The sequence below is a fragment of the Penicillium samsonianum genome, assembly GCF_028829775.1.
Source record: "Penicillium samsonianum strain IBT 33392 chromosome Unknown utg000002l_segment0_segment0, whole genome shotgun sequence".
NCBI classification, from domain to species: domain Eukaryota; kingdom Fungi; phylum Ascomycota; class Eurotiomycetes; order Eurotiales; family Aspergillaceae; genus Penicillium; species Penicillium samsonianum.
In genome coordinates this window covers 1124252-1137783 of record NW_026643260.1, presented here as the reverse complement: position 1 = coordinate 1137783, position 13532 = coordinate 1124252, and the positions used below count along the sequence as shown (strand labels likewise).

Sequence of the window (13532 nt, the reverse complement as noted above, 5' to 3'; positions counted from 1 at the left end):
AGGAAGACGACGTCCAATCAATGAAGGTAGCTTAAATTGTTCTTGAAAGCTCTATCAAAGCACGTATCTATTGAGAGTAATTCTTGAGGTCTAGGATTCAGAACAGAAGCAAGATAAACAAAACACTAGGCAATAAATCCCAGAGCTCCTCAAAACGGCATTTCCCGTAATTCTATCATGCACTATCTATTTCTCGAGAGACTGAAGAATATCGTCTCGTGTCGCTTGTAAACCATTGATATAAGTATCCAGCACGGCCTCCTCAGGCTGCTTGCTCATCCCCTCAGCGTATCGGGCGAAAGTATTGAAGAGCGAGGCCATTTTTTCTAGTTCGGAGCGGATAACCTGCAAAATGAGCTTGGTGCGCATATCATTGTCCAGACGGTATCCACCAATGGCCAAGGGAATGTCGCCTGCGAGGAGATCGGTCCCCGGTGCCGAGTGCTCGCGAGGAGAAGGCGGACTTGACTGTTGTACGAGGATGTCCCTGTACGACTCCATGACGTGGTGCGTGATCATAACCAGTAGGAGTGTAACGCTCATGCTATGCGCGCAGGGGCACTCCAAGATCTCGCACACCGTGTCCATTGCTATGCGGTTGTTTTCAAGCGCCGCATCCAAAGTTCGCACCGGGATCACTGGTGGGCCGCCCGACCAAGTGCAGGATGCCCTCATCACATGGAGGACCTGGAGCACGGTGGATGCCCGCTTAATGCAGTGTCCTCCGTGTCCCCGTGCGGTAGGCATTAGAACTCTCTTCGCTGTGGTGTCCCGTGTCTGTCTACCTTCTAACTCCATCTCTTGTATATAGTCCATGTCCTCCATTTCGATTTCTCCCGTCCCCTCGAGGCTCGGCAACAGGCCCTCCGGCGATTCGGGGCTAGGGAATGGGTACATCACCCCCTCGCATTCAATCGAGTAAGGCATCGTTCTTCGGTATCCTGCGTGGTTTAGCGTCGGGTGTGTCGTTTCGGGGACCTGAGAAAGAAAATCGTCGAACAGGTTCATTGACATCATATAGTCAGATGGCCCACACTGGTCATGCAGGGATGGCCGGCTATTGGACATCCTACGAGAGGCACTGGCTGTGAGGTTCATCGGAGCTTGTTGTGGTTGTTGCCGGGCGTTCGATTGCTCCGGACGCCAAGTCCCTTGCATGGTAGGGTTTCTGGGACTATTGTGAGACGCAGCATAGAGTTGCCGAGCTTTTCCAATGCGTCGAGTCTCGCTGTAGTGACACATGACGCCGCTCTTGGTACATCGTAGACATTGTGGGCGCGTTTTATCGCACTTCACCTTGGTCAAAGCACAAAAGTCACAGCTTGCCTTGAGCTTGGTGGGCTTGGATGTTGCCGTGAGGCCATTTGCGGAGCTGGTTGTGGTTTGTTCACTCATCCCGTAGTATAGGCGAGCAGATCTCAAAAGGGGTTATTGGGAAAGATCAGCATTAGGATAAAATATGACTTTGTACACTTGACGCACATGGGAGTAGGGGCCAAAGGGCGGGGATCTTATCGCTGACAGTCTTACACCGAATTGAATTAGGTCGGATTCCGCTCTCTCGATCGACTTTCGGGGCCAAAAAAACTGATTATATTAATCGCTGTAGGGTAGTATTGCTCTTGTATTGAGCCCTACGCGATTTGCCTTCCATACGTCTTAGGCAACAGCTTGACCACGTTGTGGTATCCACCACTAGCCGCAATGAACAAGGGTGTAGAACCACTAGAGTCCCTGGTGCTTAGGCTGACTCCCTCTGTTGTAAGCAGCAGCTTGACTAACGTCTTATGTTTGTTTCCTGCAGCTAACGATAGTGGACCATACCCGATATCGTTTTTAGAGTCCCGATCGACTCTCCGCCGCAAGCAGTAGCTTGATCACTGTATCGTGAGATCCCATCTAAAAAGATTTATGAATCAATCCATCGAAAGAGTTTGTATTCCCGTAGTGTCGGCTCCTAGGGTCTAGACGGAAATTGCACTGCAGAGTGCTCTATAGGAGGGATCATCACTTCGAACAAAGCTTAGTTTAGTGATACTACTTGGGGGCCATTTCCACTCTCGCATGCACATGTGACCTAGGCTAAAATTATTTTGTCACCCTGGGCAGCATCCTTTTTTGGCCCTCGGTTGCGCATATCGCCCGTTAAGCAACCGATAACTTCCGAATCGTACTTTTGTGTCCTGTCAACTGGACTAAAGCTCACCGGGCGTAGGAAGGATTCAAGTTCAAGGCTACAACGAGGACACTACGGATAACCCGTGCTTGGCTATCCACTGTGACCAGCTGCGTGTTGAGAGCGTTGGATGCGACTTGTGTAACCATCTGTGTGTTGAAAGCGTTGAGACTTGAGACCGGGTCAGGCGATTGGAGATACTTGATCGCTGATTCCCCATCCCCCATCTCTCTTCTTTCCTTTCCCCCATTCTACTAGAATTTTAGTTGTAATGCACTCTTCCTGATTAGATTGATTTGGCTCATCACAAGTGGGGCGAGAGAACACAGCAACATTGTTTTTCTGCGGGTCAAATTCGAGCCTGTCGATACTTCTGTCGTAAATAAGGTGCTTACATTAACGTGGATCCCGGCGGGGTCTGTCATCCCACTTCAATTTCTCACCCTCTACCCAACCACCTATCTTTAAGCGCCTACCATGCCCCCAAAACGGAGCCAAAACGTTTGAAAATCAGTCGAGCAGGAAGGCAGGATCTTGCTAGCTATTAAGGTTATTCAAAATGGCAGAATTACCACGGTCGCTGCTACTGCTCGCTCTCTTGATATCCCCCGTACAACTCTTGCAGCTCGGATGAAAGGCATTCCTAATCTATATGAAGCAAGGGGTACAGGCCATAAATTCACGCAACTAGAAGAGGAATCAATTCAAGATTGGTTAATCTTTATGGATCAGAGAGGCGCTGCGCTTACAAACGCGATGTTGAGAGATATGGCCAGTTTACTGCTTGAACACGGCGGAGATAATGCCCCCCAGACCGTTGGCAAAAATTGGCCAACACAATACATCAAACGACATCCTGAGCTTACTACTCGATTCTCTCACAAATATGACTATAAACGCGCCCTAATGGAAGACCCACATACTATTATTGAGTGGTTTAAGCTTGTCGAAAGGACGATTGCTCAATAAGGTATTACTTCGGATGATATCTCCAACTTAGACGAATCGGGGTTTGCGATGGGAGTCAGTGCGACGACGAAGGCTGTTACGTAGTCATTTTACACCGGTTGGAGGGGTGTTTTACAAGTTGGCAATCGTGAATGGGTGACTTTTATTGAATCAATTTGCGCCTCAGGACGAGCGCTCCCACTATACGTTATCTTCAAGGGGAAATACTTTATGGTACGATGGTTTGACGACCTTACAAAGTATTGGGCTCATAACGTTAGTCCAAACGGCTAGGCAAGCAATGAAATTGGCGTTGATTAGCTCCAAAAACACTTTATGCCGCATACAATAAGTCAGACGAGAGGAAAACATCGTCTTTTGGTCCTCATGGCCACGACAGTGATCTTACAGCAACATTCGACAAAATTTGCTAGGAAAACAACATTATACCAATCTGTATACCTCCGTATGCCTCTCATCTTTTATAGCCTCTAGATATTGGTTGTTCTGCTATGTTAAAGCGCTCTTATCGAACGCGGGTTGCGGAATATACCCGATTAGGCATCGATTCTATCAAAAAAGATGACTTCCTTGATATCTTTCCTACGGCTCGTGACGACTCATTTAAAGAGTCCATCATTCAGACTGCCTTCGTAGATACTGGTTTAGTACCATTAGACCCCGATTGGGTGTTATCAAAGCTTAATATTCGTCTTCGATATCCGCCTCTACCAGATCGACCAGTTTCACAAGGTCCAACATCAGGCAGCAATATCTCTAACGGCATCCCTCGGACGACTAAGCAGCTAGAAAAACGCAAATTTAGGCTCAATTCTGGTCTAAGTTCAGCTGCTGATAAGATCACTTCGCCTACAAAACGTGATCTTCAACAGTTTTACAATATGTTGGTTAACTTAGTTCACGAGCACATCTTAATGCGGGATGAAATCAAGCGTTTACAGGAGGGAAACAGAAAGCAGACGAAAAAGAGGGAGAAATCGAAGAAGCAAATGGCTAATATAGGTAGTTTAATAGAGGTTTGGGACCTTACTGTTGAGAATACAGGCCAATCTGCTTGTAACGTAACGGATCAGTGAGGCAAGATAGACCGGTGGAATAGAGGTAGCGATCCGTCATGAATGTGGCTGATTGTGGTTTAGCACGGCAGTTATAGAGAAAAACCCGACAATAAGTATCTCACCAGGATATGCAATTGATCCACCTAGAACCATCACATCCGTTGCTTCAGTGCATGCAGTTTGAATTAATTGCCGCAGACTAGCAAGATCAGAGCGACATGTACTTTCACACAGGACCACAAGTTGTTCGCTTAGAACAATATCAAAGCTCGAATCTCTGACAAGTGTCAGCAAAACCGAACCTATTGATTCCTCTGAGTACCATGTTAGGATACACACTCAACTCCGGTATACCGGGTAACCTAGGCAGGACACGATGATATTGTGGTGTTGACTGCGTCGAAGCAGGCATCGCTCAGACCCAGATCATCATATGGCATTTCATAGCCATCGAATTGTTGGCCGTTGGCGAACAGCGCCAATACAGCCCACGCAAGACACAGGAATATGATTATTGTAGTCCTTCGTTCGGGTTACAGACACTTGGGTTGACCGAGAAGAGAAGGAAAATATGAAATGAGCAATTTGATAACGGGTTCCAACCTATGCTTTCTCCTTTTTCCACTTCTAAGGATTCCGGTAACTCACCGAATTTTTGAGTTAATTGACAAGAGTACTTTGACGCTAAGCCTCGTGAAAAACACTTAAGCTCCGACACATACATCCGTTTAGGACCCCGACCCACTCCATTTGCGGAAATTAATTTCCACGCGGACCATACCGCTATAACCATAAGGCAGAAGTACTCCGGTACGGAGTACTAAGCCGAAATTCTCACTCTAGCGGAAATTAGGCTGAGACAGAAACTGACTACTAGTGGACAAACACGAAGATCCGATTCGGGCCGGCGGCGGCCCGGGTGTATAGTGGGACCAGCCCTGGTTTCCAAGGAACGCTTAGCAGGCTAAGGCTAAGGCTAAGTGGATTTTAGGTATTTTATGTCTCACTCAATTTCAGAGCGCTACAGGATTCGTTCGTTTATCCCAAGTTGCCATATCAATCTCACAACACTGAACTATCGTTGAGCCAATCGCTATGCCATACCACGAACCACTAGGTACAAAGACCCTCGCCTCCTTCCTTAGCTCGTTTCATATACACGATTCTTCCAGATGCCTATTGATAACGGCGTCGGTGCTTTGCCGAGATGCACTCTAGCGTGAAAATATAGTATGTTTTCAACACGGAATTATTATATACTCCGTACTCCGTACACGGAACTGGAAATTTCCATAATATGTACGGACCTCCCGCGTAAGAGAAGTAAAATACGTTATGTTTAAGGGAATCAGGTCTCCTCTTGGCTTTGCTCACTCGCGAATATTCTCTTTCTTCCCAAGCGAAACACCCACTATATGGGACTAAACCTTAAGAGGGGTTCGAAATGAAGCTATTCTACCATATCATCTAGCTTCTGTCTTTTTCTCCCTACATTCATGCTCGGCTTGCATATGGTCATTATAGTGGACATTCCCAATATGCAGCTATCGCAGAACGATCTCTCCTAGAAACTCATCCTGGTGATTTTCTACATCGCCGGGATGACTACAGCTGTAGTGTATCCAGTATGGCGTATCATATTGCCCCTTCTGCTTCTTTGCTGATAGATTTCTTCTCCAGATCCTTGTAGTAACGGAGCTTGCTGTGGTGGTATGACCCCTTCTCAAATTCTGAGGGTTAGTGATGAAGCTAACCTCCTTGTCAATACCAGTTGGCGGCTATTGTGGCTATGGCTCGACCTATTGTGGTACTGGCTGCGTGAGTAACTGCCATACTACTGCTGAATGTGGCAAAGACTCAAGCCCGGCAAATACCACTTGCCCACTCAATACTTGGTTAGATTTTTTCTTCCCCTCAGTTGTATGAAAGCTAATTTTTGTCGAAGCTGCTCTCAATATGGCTTCTATAGAACAACGAGTGGTTAGTTTTCACTTCTCAATCTCCCGGGCTCCTCTCTAATGATAAGTCAACAGACTTCTGCGATGATACTACATGTCAATCGAATTGTGGTTTGCATCCCACTCCCCAAAGTGGATCTCCAAAAAACCAGATCCTTTCGAAAGGTATGAGTGTCAATCATTCTGTGTCTCACTACCACCGCTGACAACTTAATGTAGTGATCGGCTACTACGAGGCGTGGAATGATCGATCGAAGTGTCATCAGACTTCCCCTAGTGATCTACCCTGTAAGATTCTGTTCAGACCCCTAGGATATCATCAGGAAATATTCCCAGGGCGATTCTGATTGTTCGCCTAGTGGACGCCCTCACCCATCTCAATTATGCATTTGCATATATAAACCCTTCGACATTTCAAATTATGACAATGGATGCCGCCACTCCTGTGTCACTGTTTGACGATCTTGCGGCCCTCAAATTGACCAAGGCAGATCTAAAGATATTCGTCAGTATCGGTGGATGGACGTTCTCTGACAATAACATGGCTACCCAGGCTGTGTTCGGAAACATTGCAAAGAGCTCCACGAACCGACAGACATTTGCGAAGAATGTGCTCTCATTCCTGAATGAATACGGTTTTGATGGTGTTGACATTGATTGGTATGATGGCTGAGATTTCCACTTGAATACCTTTTAACTGATATCTGACATGGAGTATCCTGGTGCTGGAGATCGTGGGGGAAGCAAAGAAGACACAGACAATTATGTGCAGTTGCTCAAAGAGCTTCGTAGCACTTTCAAAGATTCCGGACGGGACCTGGGTATCACATTTACAGCTCCCTCGTCTTATTTATATGCGCTGGTTTGATTTACCAGGCATGCTCAAGTACGCCGATTGGATGAATCTGGTAAGTTGTAACCGCAGGAGTATGACGCGTGAGCTAACATGAAAAGATGTCGTACGATTTGCATGGAGTCTGGGACAGTAGCAACCCAATGTAAGTGTCCTGTCTTCACCCGCCAAAGGCATTTTAAGTTGTACCTAACCAGATTTGCAGTGGCTCGGTTGTCCAGGCACACACGAACTTGACCGAGATCAAACTGGCCACCGAACTTCTTTGGCGAGCCAAGGTGAAGCCATCTCAGGTTGCAATGGGCTTTGGGTTCTACGGCAGATCTTTTACCCTTGAGAGTGGTAGCTGCACCACACCTGGCTGTGCTTTCAGCGGTGGCGGGAATGCAGGTATCTGTACGGATACTAGTGGCTGTGAGTGAGCTGTTTGAGACTTATTGAAAAATCCTGCTATCTTTGGGTTCTAACTCGTGAAGATCTTGCCTACTATGAGATTCAACAGATCCTGTCAAACAATTCCGATATTAAGGTCATCCATGACAAAGAAGCAGCCGTCAAGTACTTCACATGGGATACCAACCAGTGGATCTCATACGACGACGAGGACACGTTCAAGCAGAAGATTGATTGGGCGAACAGTATTGGCTTCTCTGGTTCTCTTATTTGGGCCTCGGACTTAGGTATACAAACATCTGACAAAAAAGGGCATTTTTCAGAGCAGTGCACTAACATATATTAGATGATTACAACTGGACTGCCCACAAAGCACTCACAGGGAAGGATGATCTAGGTAGTTCGGTCAGCTTGCTTCAAGCAGATGAGCAACAACCATTGGTCGACGTCATTGAGACTTACCTTGGTGGTGGGTGTTACAAGTTTCATGAAAGTTTTGATCTAGACAACCCTCAGGCAGCCAGTTGCTCCCCGCTGACCATGGTTGGCCATGACAAGGCAGGCTGTAAAGGAAAAGATGTAATTGCGTGCGAGACTGGTCTCCGAGATATATTTTAACACCAATTAAGGCACTTGTGGGAAGCCTATTTGTTGCCCCAAGACTAGCGGCCTAAAGAATTGCCAATGGCGGGGTGGTCCAGCCCACGGTGACTGTAACGGGCAATGTCATGCCGGCGAAGTCCAAGTTTCGTCGTCCAGCTGGGGTGGTATCCCAGGCCAGTCTGGGACCGGGAAGTGTGGCCGAGGAGGAAAAGCTCTCTGCTGTGAGATGGGCTCATATGATCTCCTGTTAGGAAGTTGTTACTGGTCTAAGGGCGTGTGAGTCTCTTCCCGGATCGTTTCTAGCCTCTCCGTTTCTATGGGCGGGTTCCTAACACTATCATCCCTAAAAACAGAAACAGCAAGTGCAAAGATGACGAGGAAAGCGTCGCGTACCAGTGGGATCGCACTGGATGGGGCACAACGATTAGTCATGGCAATCATTATTGCTGCCCTAAAAGCGAGCCCATTCCCGTTGAAAATTGCCACTGGGTTGGCAAAGGTGATTGTGCCGATAATACTTGCAAACCAGAAGAGATCACTCTAGCTACGAATGACCAGGGAGACACTTACGGTGCATGTAGCTGTGAGTTCACATTCTAATCTTAGGCACCGAGGGGTGACCCTGAACTAATCCAATTTTATAGGGGGTCGGAAGAAGGCACTTTGCTGCTCTCCCAATCCAACGGCCCTGGAGACTTTGACATGCGATGCCGATTTGTGCAGTGACTTTGACGAGGGTTGCGACGAGGAGGATGGCTTTGTAGGTGAAGGTGATGGTTATTATACCCTGCTCAGCAAGCGCTCCTATGAACTCTCCAATGGCAAAAGAATGTGGAGTTATTGACCGCCTCATGTCATTGAGTCAAGAGTGGCAACAGTACCCGGCAAGGCGAGGTCATTCAAGATAGCGATTGATGCGATCACGGGCTCGAGTCTATTCAAGGACGGGATGAAGACGCTATCCAGACCGTACCCACCAGGGCTCAAGGTATTCAAAGGAGACGGATCGTCCACTTTGGGTCTCGCTGGAGGCTTCAGGTGCGTCACTTTTCTTACATTCCGAAACGGGGTCAAACCAGCTGACCAGACTTCTTAGCATGTTGCAAGATGTTTGTTCATCCACTGCTGTTCAACTCACCAAGTATGCCGATCTTCCAAAAAAGGGTTCTCACGCGGAGCATATGATGGAGGTGAGTACCACTACTCTGTTGCATCCTCCTGGTTTTGAAGCATTGGCTGACCAGACGATCCAGCTGAATATGATCCCGAAGTTCCTGGTAACGACTTTGTCGGGAGTTTTGCCAAACGGGAATCTGATGAAAGCCGCAAAGATAGATCCAGCGAACCTTTTGGCTGGATGGAACAAAGTATATGATGTATCTTTACCGCTGGCAGGACAGCTTGTCACTGATGTCAAGGGTTGGGCTGCCCCAATGACTCCAAATGATCGTGTCTTTGAGATTTTAGGCTCCTACGCCTATCGCACGGGAATGTCTTTCCTCGAGGCTGAGATGAACATTATCAAGATGACTCTTTGGATGGATAAAAATCCTATGGCAATCGGCGTATTCAACGATCATCTTAAAACTATAGCTGGCGCCACCTCGAAGAGTCCCGAGGACGCCGCTAAGAAGCTTTTGGGCGTTTTGCAGAAAGTAAGTCCATTGAGTTAAGTGACAAAACGGTTTCTGAACATTACGAGCTAATCGGCGCAAGCAGACAATTGGTGTCTATAATTATTTGAACTATCCCGAGCTTCGCCCTCATTTAAATGAGGCACGGGCGGCCGTGCAAAAGGAGTTTGGATATGCCGATAAATATGCCAGGGTTGGAGGGCATGCTCGCCATTTGGAAAGAGTTTGAGCCTGCTTTCTATGAAAATCTCGTGCAGCATGGACAAAATTACCTTACGACCAGAATCGGGTTGATTCACCAAAAGTTTCCCTTAGGAGGGGCAACAGGTGATGTGGTATCAAAGGTGGTCTATGAAGCGGAGCAACTGAAAAAAGCTATCGACCAGATCACATTCAAAGTGTGAGGTTTGGGAAGTTCCAAAATTGAATGCATCATGCTCTTCATGTGCCACTTGAGCCGGCAGCAATGCCGGCGTAAACAAACCCTTCGGCCGATGGATGTCTTGACTTTCCAAATGTGACTATAAATCGAATTGTATGGGCAGGGGTTTTAGAATTAACCCCTTTTCCGGTGTGACATATGGGCAAAAAATCTGCCCAGGTGCCCAAGTGTGAGGATCGTATTTCTATACTAGCCAGTTGCCGAGAGATCATCTGACATGAAAGCTGAGGAGATGCAAACCCTGCAAATCCTGCAAACCCCCTTTTGGCTCAAACACCCGTCTCTTTTTCTACAATTCCCGGATTGAAGGCATTTTGTCCGGTGTATCGGATCTCAACCGATCTCAACCCGGATCCATGTTGCTTCGGCATCCTATCTTCAGTCATATCTCCGCGGTCTTGCCCCAGCGCTGTCTACCACGGAGCTCTCCAACCAGCGTCCGTAGGATCACTAGCAAGGCACAAGATCAGCAGACGCGCAGTATGCTTGACGATTACAAGAACATCGATGCTTCCCTCTCCGATAAATTTTCTAACAAGCGCGGTTTACCCTGGGGATTCTCTATTTACCGCTGTTCTTATAAGGACGAGAGCGCGTGGAGTCGCCTACTTCAACAGCTAAGAGAAAAGATCGAAAGCGACCTTGAATGCAACCAGAGAATGGATCTTCTGTCGCATCATCAGCTGGTCATCAATGACGATATCGAGAAACTCAATGGAGCTACATCCCACGATATTCGTGACCACTTCAACGCATGGGTTACAGACCAACTACCTCAGATCGTCGCCAGCCCTGAAGTACTCGAAAACCTTCAATCTGATGATAATAATGGGCAGGGTCCACAGTACTTTCTCGGCCCACGGTATAACTTTTGCCTCTTTGTGGATGATTTCTGTCTAGAGTCGCTTGAGCTTTTTAAGAATTCCCTTTGCGGTCCTATTGTCAAAATTTTGTCTAAGCCGTGGGGTAATTTGACCCCTCAGGAAAGGGAATATAAGATACATCCGGAGTGGCATGATGGTGAGACAGACGACGAACTCGAAATGGTTGGATGGATGTATATCCCCATACACTCTTACGTGCAGTGGTTTGATACTCTGGAAGTACCCTCGGATTGGGAGGCGTTCTATGTACGGCCACCTATAATGATTGACGAGTGCAGCGTAGTGAACGTTGAAGAAGAACGGCTCGCTTCATTACGCCGGAAGTCTTAGAAGTATATCATTGCTGTCTGCGAGATCTAATCCATTGGCAATATTTATTTTCATGGAATGGCAATTCATTCTGTTAAGCTCATTGATAGCGTCTTGTTACGGACATACTAGTCTCCAATCACATATGGAGACCTGCAACTACTGATAGGCCACTGAGAGCCAACCGATCTATCTACAATTTGCTCAATGGGAATGTAATGACAACTATGACCCGAAGTTCTCCGATGGGCCTTATACCCCAATCGGGTTCCTTTCTATAAAACTGTCCCTTTGAAATGGTTGCGCCAATTCCTACTATGGTTTTCGTCATTGGGCAGTTCGCCGCCTCCATTGCCCTAACGAAGTTTTGCTGTAAGAACACGATCACCTGCTCATACGCTTTTCCTGGCATGATTTGGAATAAGACGTGCTCGTCGGTGAAAGTGGCCCTAGAGCCACTATGTTTTTTTGCAGAAGTTGCTAAATTTCTTTCTGCCCGAGACCAGAGATCAGGAGATTGTGGGTGCATATATATGTTGACATTCGCATCGACCGTTTGCTGGATGCGAGCAATCTTCTTCCGTGCTTGGGGTAGGTTGCGGGCACAAAACTGTTCTGTGTTATCTGGGACCCAGCCATATATGTACTATATAGCTTATTAACGGAATCAGGCCAGAAACTATACATGCAGGTATGCAGGGTAAGCACACAATCTGAGCACCTTGGAAGTCTTCAATCCATTGATTCTTCGTGGTCATATGAACTTGCCAAACAGATCACTTACAATCCTCTTCGGCAAAACAACGCACACGATTCATGCCATGTTGTATTCTGGTCCGTCGCACTCTCCGGCCGTTGCTCCAAAAAGCCGGGCTGTGGCGCAACGCGCATTCTCTCGGGCAGCATAGGGCGTGACAACCTCACCAGGCACAAGCAATCATATAGTCGTGATGGATGAATGTTTCGCAATGCGGACGGCCAGACACTCCGCCATTCATGGAGTGAAGGCGGTGAGGGCGAAGACGCGATGGAGCACGCGTCGTAGTGCCACCTAGTCTTATCTCCGATCCGGCGATAGGACTTCCAACAGGGATGTTTCACGGTGGCGATGGGCTGCCCTCATGTACAACGGCACGAAAATCAGCAATTGTGTTGATGTTCTGGAGCACAAGAAATTGCACAAATAACTGATGTAGCGCAGCGGAGGACGCGGTAAGTCACTCACACTATAAGGAAGAATGGATGTCTCAAGCTTCCATGTAGCGAAGCTCGCACTCGGATGTTCGCACCCGCTATTGGCCTGCTCCTCTGGTTTATATTCTTCATCTAGGGTATGTTGCGTGGTTTGAAGCGTCGGGGCCAAGAATAGTGTGTAGGCCATGGCTTTGTATTTGCCACTAACGGGGTGCTGTATTCTCGGGCCCTCTGGTGCGATGTTAATGGTTCACTGTCAATCATTAGCTTGCAGATCGGGGAGACAATCCATGACTCACATCTTCTGGTAGCCAAGTCTTGGGACAAAGAGACGGCAAAGAGCTGTGGTCCTTGCGCTCGTGCATTTGTTCGAATGTACTCGGTTCTATTGAAATCGCATCATCTTCAGGATCAGTGAGACAGGCCAGGCTAAGATTCATATACCTGCGACGCTTTGCGGTTGAGCTTTTGCGGGGCCACAAGGGCCATGATTTCGTTCTGAGAGAGGTCATTGGGCCAGTCTCTTGCACCGGACTTTTGTATGGCAAAGCCCTCTTGTCAGGAACTTTCGGCCGGGTTGGCTGGTGAAGGGGGAGCGACGATGTGATTGGCAGCCGCCCAAGGTGACTTGAATTGGAAGGTGTCCTGAGGTCTAGGGGTGGTGGGAATTAGGGCATCTTTTGTGTTGAACGGGTTGAAAGGACCGGGAGAAGGAAGAGGCAAAATCTGGGGAAGAGGAGGCAGTCGGCGCTCTTCGCCCACATCGGAGGCTCCCATGCTGGTGGTTGATTTGAAAGAACTTAAACTATATTAGCACCATTTGATATTCAAAGCATCATAGCAAGGTGACTCACGGAAGAGAGCAGCGGCGAGAGTTCTCGTTATTCAAGCTGGCCATCTCTTCATACATTGCTGTTGACATACCTGCGACGCGGATATTCGCCTATCTCTTGGGAGCACACACAGTGGCTGTACAGTAGATCAGCTAGTCGACTGCTGTGGCGGAGGCATCTGCGCATAGACACCTTGATCAGCTAATCCAAAACTCGTATCTTTAAC

The 13532-nt window shown here is 47.6% G+C and overlaps 5 protein-coding genes across 5 annotated transcripts; 2 read left to right on the top strand and 3 right to left on the bottom strand.

Annotated features, from left to right (window-relative positions):
* Positions 1-186: 186 nt before the first annotated feature.
* Positions 187-1395, bottom strand: N7471_002279 (uncharacterized protein; the record flags this gene model as incomplete). The annotated part of the gene is made up of 1 exon (XM_057274999.1): positions 187-1395. One exon carries the CDS (start codon positions 1393-1395, stop codon positions 187-189), a length of 1209 nt encoding a protein of 402 aa, XP_057139637.1.
* Positions 1396-2202: 807 nt separating this feature from the next.
* On the bottom strand, positions 2203-2403 carry N7471_002278 (uncharacterized protein; the record flags this gene model as incomplete). The annotated part of the gene is made up of 1 exon (XM_057274998.1): positions 2203-2403. One exon carries the CDS (start codon positions 2401-2403, stop codon positions 2203-2205), a length of 201 nt encoding a protein of 66 aa, XP_057139636.1.
* Positions 2404-5946: 3543 nt separating this feature from the next.
* Positions 5947-9873, top strand: N7471_002277 (glycoside hydrolase family 18 protein; the record flags this gene model as incomplete). The annotated part of the gene is made up of 16 exons (XM_057274997.1): positions 5947-6021; positions 6173-6326; positions 6381-6449; positions 6521-6821; positions 6934-7069; positions 7116-7159; positions 7220-7428; positions 7491-7694; positions 7754-7972; positions 8037-8286; positions 8364-8593; positions 8655-8770; positions 8900-9048; positions 9107-9200; positions 9264-9665; positions 9730-9873. The coding sequence occupies 16 exons, from the start codon at positions 5947-5949 to the stop codon at positions 9871-9873; spliced, it is 2796 nt and encodes a 931-aa protein (XP_057139635.1).
* Positions 9874-10442: 569 nt separating this feature from the next.
* On the top strand, positions 10443-11300 carry N7471_002276 (uncharacterized protein; the record flags this gene model as incomplete). The annotated part of the gene is made up of 1 exon (XM_057274996.1): positions 10443-11300. The coding sequence occupies one exon, from the start codon at positions 10443-10445 to the stop codon at positions 11298-11300; it is 858 nt and encodes a 285-aa protein (XP_057139634.1).
* A 1731-nt stretch (positions 11301-13031) lies between these two features.
* Positions 13032-13250, bottom strand: N7471_002275 (uncharacterized protein; the record flags this gene model as incomplete). Its single annotated transcript, XM_057274995.1, has 1 exon — positions 13032-13250. One exon carries the CDS (start codon positions 13248-13250, stop codon positions 13032-13034), a length of 219 nt encoding a protein of 72 aa, XP_057139633.1.
* Between the last annotated feature and the right edge of the window lie 282 nt (positions 13251-13532).